Here is a 6,000-nt window from a genome sequence, read left to right on the forward strand (position 1 = left end):
CCTTTTGAGTTGCTTTTTTGTATCTAGTATAAGGTAAGAATCTAAACTCATATTTTAACATGGGCATTTACATCGACACCCTTAATAAAAGATTATTCTTTCTCCTCTTGAATTACCCTGATACTTTTGTCAAAAATGAAGTGATCATCAATTCTCAATTCTGTTCTACAGATCTACGCTTATTCTCTATTAGTACCACACTACCTTGATTAAGGAATCCTGGTGTGGTGCTGTGGATTAATTTAATGAGCCAGACTGCAAAGCTGTTTGAACTGCAAGGTTGATGGTTCAAGCTCACCAGCTGCTCTTCAGAAGCCCTATACAGGGTCACTATGGGTCAGAATCGACGCGATGGCACTTAACAACAACATTTTGATTATTGCAGTTTTATACTGCTTTAAAATCTAGAAGTGTAAGAACTCCAACTTCTTGTCAAGAATGTTTTAGTTATTTGAATTTCAGTGTAACTACTAAAATTAGCTTGTCAATTTCTGCAGAAAAACCTTGCTTTGCTGAAATTTTGATAAGTATTTTGTTGAATCTATTCAAATTGGAGAAAACTGCCATTTTAATCATTTTTCAATCCATGAATGTGGAATGTTTATTTATTTAGGTCTTGTTTAATTTCTCTCAGCAATGCTTTGCAGTTTCAGTATACAAATTTAACAGTTCCTTAAATTTATTCCTAGTTATTTTATTCTGATACTTTTGTGAATGGAATAATAGCATTTTTAATGCTATTTCATGTTATTCTTAATTTCATTATCATGCTGTTCATTGCTAGTATATAGAAATACAACTGATTTTTGCATATTTATATCCTGCAGTATAAATCCTGAACTTATTCATTAGTTCTAGTCTTTATTTATTTTTATGGATTTCTCAGGATTTTCTATACATAGGATTATGTCATCTATGCATAAAGGCAGTTTTACAGTTCTTTCCTTTCCAATCTGGATGCTTTTTATTTCATTTTATTGCCTGATTACCTTGGTTAGGACCTGCAGTAAACGGTTAAATATAAGTGGTGAGCATGGACATCCTTTACTTATTTCTCATCTTAGGGAAAAAGCATTTACACTTTAACAATTAAATGTTAGCTATGGGTATTTTGTAGCTATCATTTATCAGTCTGAGGAAGCTTCCTTTCATTTCTAGTTTAATGAGTTTTATCAAGAGTTTTGAATTTTATCAAATGCTTTGTCTGTATCTATTGAAATGTCTTTTATACTCTATTAATAAGGTATATTATATCAACTGATTATTTGGATGTTAAACCAATCTTTAATTCCTATGCTGAATACCATGTGGTCATGCTATATAATCCTTTTTCCAAATATCTGCAGGTTTCTCAGATTTCTCTCTGTGTGGATCTTTAATTTAATTCTACTATGGTCAGAGAACATGCTTTGTATGATATCAACCCTTTTAAATGTATTGGGAATTAGTTTGTGGTCCCAGCACATGATCTATTCTGGAGAATGTTCAGTATGTACTTGAGAAAAATGTGCACGATTTTGTTGGTTTTGTTGGAGTTTTATGCTAATTAAATTGGTTTATATAGTATCTAGTCAGGTCTCCTACATCCTTGCTGATATTCTGTCTAGTTGTTTAATGAATGAGAGTGAGATTTAAAATCAACAACTATTGTAGAATTGTCTATTTTTCCTTCCAAGTCTATCAATTTTTGTTTTATTTATGTTGGGGCTTTGTTGTTAGGCGTAATTATTGTGTCTTCATAATGAATTGGCGGCTTCTTACTCATAAAATATTCCTCTTAGTCTTTTGTTTTAGTTTAGTCACTCCAGTAATTTTATGATTATAGTCTGCATGGGATATCTTTTTTAAATCTCAATGATTACAATCCCCTCCCTGAAACAAGTTATCCTACTTCCTCCTTATGGTTCCCCATTTACATCTTCTTGTTGTTGTTGTTAAGTGCTATCGAGTCGGTTTCGACCCATAGTGACCCTGAACAGGGTTTCCAAGGCTGTAAATCTTTACAGGAGCAGATCGCCTCATCTTTCTCCCACGGAGCAGCTGGCAGTTTCGAACTGCTGACCTTGCGGTTCGCAGCCCAATTCGTAACCACTACGCTACTTACTTCACAAATGAACAAAGCAAAATATCTAATGCATATGTACAAAACTATATATGTATATGCATTTAAATGTCCAACGGGCACATCCTGCAAGCTAGCCTCTTGCTTGTAGTTGTAGGCACACAGCCTTACTCAGTTCATGGGCCTAGAGTTGGGATAGCTTTTTTTATTCTTCATTTTCAATCTATTTGTGTCTTTGAATCTAAAATACTTCTCTGGAAGACTACATATAGTTGGATCTTTTTTTTTTTTTTCATCCACTGTGACAGCAACTCATAAATTCATGACTAAAGAATGCTTTTTGCTACTAAGGAAGGTTTTTATTTTAAACCACAGAATCAACTTTGTGGTACAGTAAGAAGAGACACTCTTTAGCCACATTACTTGAGTGACAAGTACAACCATATTTTCTCTCATCTAACCCAGTAACCTACCTCTCAGCCACTGCTAGCAGACGTTCTGGTCTAAAGGTACCCTCAGTGTCAATGTACATGGCCTTTCCTTCACCTCCACCCCGATCAATAGGAAGCTAGAGAGAACAAAAGAAAACAAGAAAAAAAAACAGTGAAAATGAAATTCTGATACCATTGATCAAGTTCTCTAAGGCAGGAACATTTAAAGAGAAAAACACTTAAAGGGGAAAACTTAAAAATGACAAAGATGTATAGAGGAGGAGGTATCCTTTTTGATAGAAATACAGCCAGTAGAGGTAAAGTTCATTGTATCCCTTAGCATATAAGGCTAGAGTTGAAGTGCTTGAAAATATAGTTCGAAGTAGGCAATAAACTTCTGTGACTACATATCAACACAAGAAACAAGACTGGTTGAGCAATTCTCTCAAGCATAAACACATTGGGAAAGCATTTGAGAAATCATTTATGTTAGTGTTAATCAATAAGGGAACTTGATCCAATCCCTTTATCCATACCAAAACTTACACTTTTACTGAGCACAGTTCATTTCTGAGGGTCATTGAAGGGGCCTGGCAAGGCACCAGGCGCATATATTGTTGTTAAGTGTCATGGAGTTGGTTCTGAATCAGAGACCCTGTATAGCATTTCCAAGGAGCAGATGGTGGGTTTGAACTGCCAACCTTGTAGTTCGCAGTCTAGTGCTGATCCTACAGTGCTACACCAGAAGGCCTCACAATTAGTTACCATGGAAACTTAAATTTGAACCATCCCGTTGGGACACTGGTGCTATTTATAGCAAGTTTAAAGTGTAAGCACAGCAGAAAGTATGAGCAGAAAACAAGAAAAAGGATTACAAAAAGCAATAAAAACTGTCTCCTGAGCCACTCACAGAAATCTGTTATAGGCTACCCATTCCATGCCAGACACCTATGAGTTCTATAGAGTTTAAGCGAATGACGTCAACAAGTAATTCCATCCTAAAAATCTACTTTGTAGCCACAATTTACTTCTAAATTCCATGTAAATTTCATTAAAACACTTCCCACTAAGGACCTTGTGACATCCAATTATTTTCCTTTGAGAATTCCCCCACAAAAAATTATGAAAATACTACACACTTATATTTAAAATTCCAGCACACATGTATACTAATGTTCATAGCAGCATTATTCAAAACATCCAAAGGTGAAAACACCACAAGTGTCCATTAACAGATAAATGGATAAATAAACTGTGATATAAACATACAATGGAGTATTGTTGGTTAAGTGCTATAGAGTCAGTTTCACTGATAGTGACTCAGTTAGGGTTTCCAAGACTGTAAATCCTTGAGGGAGCAGAAAGTCTCATCGTTCTGAGAAGCTGATGCGTTCCAACCATCAACCTAGTGGTTCACAATCCAATGTTTATCCTATAGAGCTACTGTGCTATCTACATTGAAGTGTTATTCAGCTAAAAATAACTGTGCTATCTACATTGAAGTGTTATTCAGCTAAAAATAAAAATGAAGTTCTGGTAGATAAATATTGAAAAAATATGCTAGATAAAATAAGGACAAATATTGTCTAAGTCTAGTGGTTACCAGAGGCTAGGGGGAACAGAGTTAAAAGTTTAGAAATAGAAGAATTCTTGCCTTCCCAGTGCCAGTGCAGCCAGTCACCTTGTGTAATGAGCTGGGATACCACCAAAGTAGTGACTTGACATAGCTGCTGTGCACCATAATGTAACTCTTCCTCCTATGTTAATGAGGTTAATTCTTTTTAATTTTCACCAATTAAATAATTCCATTATGTAAAATATTTATACATTTATCCATGAACATATGTAAAACTTTCTGTGAGATAAATTTGCCGCTCAAAGGTTATGTGCAAGTAAAATTGAATTTATGTTAAACTGCCTTCCCAGAATTTTAAAATTACTCTAATACTATGAATAAGCATGTGGCACTGTAGGATAGGAATCCTGGTGTGGCACTGTAGGATAAGCACTGGACTGCTAACTAAAATGTTAGAGATTAAACCCCACCAGCTGCTTCATGGAAACCCCAAATAGGGTCATTGAGTCAGAATTGACTTGCAGGCACTGGCAAGCTGTAGAATAAGCACTGGATTGCTAGCCTAAAGGTCAGCAGTTCAAACCTACCAGTTGCTCTTTGGAAACCCTATACAAAGCTGCTATGAATCTAACTTGACAGCACTTGACTACAAGAAATAAGCATAAGGTATTCATTTTTATATCCTAACAGTACCTCTCAACTGAATATAGCTTCACTATTAGACAGCAAAGGAGGTCTGGTAATGTAGTGGTTACAAGTTGGGCTGCTAACCTCAAGGTCAGCAGCTCAAAATTACCAGTTCCGTGGAAGAAAGATGAGGCTTTCTGCTCCCATACAGAATGACAGTCTTGGAAACCCTATATAGGGTTGCTATGAATTGGAACCGACTCCAGGGCACACTACCATACTATTCATTAACAACCCAACACATTGTAAGGTTTCATTTAAAGTTGAGCAAATCTGAACAATGAGAGCAGACAATGGGTAGTAACCTAACATCCTTTGTATGAGGGGAAAATTCCAGTATCTTTTAATTCAAGCTTTTCACAAATGTTTTGAAGCCTTCTCAAAGGTACTTAGGAAAGTGAAATGTAATTATTTACAGTACTAACGAATTAGCATTCTTTTACTCTGAAGGAAAAAAATCAAACATCGGTGTTCAGCCATTTATGAATGTTGGTTTTTTATAGCGAGGATATGTTTATTTAAGAATTTTACTTTAGTTTATTATTGATAAGCATTATCTCACAATTTAATAAACATTCCCAGGCTAGGATTCTATTTGTACAACTTTATAGCGTCAGCATGATAAGTTACCAAGGCAACTATGGATATTGTGTACAGTACTCTAAATATTTATTCCACATGAATCTTTGTCAAAACAACCTGAGGAAAACATTTCTGTTTTAAAAGGCCACACATCTTGTCAAATGGCGCATGTCCACGTGGTATGTTAAACAGCCTCATTTCCCTTTAGCCATAGTTTTCGGCTCCCACAGCTTAGTTCTACTCTTCTTCTTTTCAGCACCTCCCACCCTCACTCCTTCCACAAGTTATTTATAAGGAAAGCCAAAGGCCAGGTCTACTGGTTACTGGAATCCTAACAGGGCCATCTAACATAAGGCAACATTTTGGTCACTCTTCATAAAATCAAGTCTGAACTTATTTTGAAGTCAAGATACACAGTCAAGCATTAATTGAATGCTTACTGAGTACTAAGTACTGATTTGTTGTTGTTGTTGTCAGGTGCCATCGAGTCGGAACTGACTCTAGTGACCCCATGCACAGCAGAACGAAACAATGCTCGATCCTGGGCCAACCTCACCACCGCTGCCACCCCCGAGTCCATCTATGATGCCACCTGGCCGATCCATCTCGTTGGAGGTCTTCCTCTTTTTCTCTGACCCTCCACCCTACCCAGCATGACATCC

At 36.3% G+C, this 6,000-nt stretch overlaps 1 protein-coding gene across 1 annotated transcript in view; it reads right to left on the bottom strand.

The window, feature by feature from the left end:
* The window catches only part of RAD51 (RAD51 recombinase), a 28,635-nt gene that overhangs the window by 8,288 nt on the left and 14,347 nt on the right, over positions 1 to 6,000 (bottom strand). The window contains exon 5 of the mRNA XM_006831765.1: positions 2,536 to 2,630. Within this exon, the coding sequence (XP_006831828.1) occupies positions 2,536 to 2,630 (95 nt within the window). The remainder of the gene's footprint in view (positions 1 to 2,535; positions 2,631 to 6,000) is intronic.

This window comes from Chrysochloris asiatica, unplaced genomic scaffold, assembly GCF_000296735.1.
Source record: "Chrysochloris asiatica unplaced genomic scaffold, ChrAsi1.0 scaffold00004, whole genome shotgun sequence".
Lineage (NCBI taxonomy): Eukaryota > Metazoa > Chordata > Mammalia > Afrosoricida > Chrysochloridae > Chrysochloris > Chrysochloris asiatica.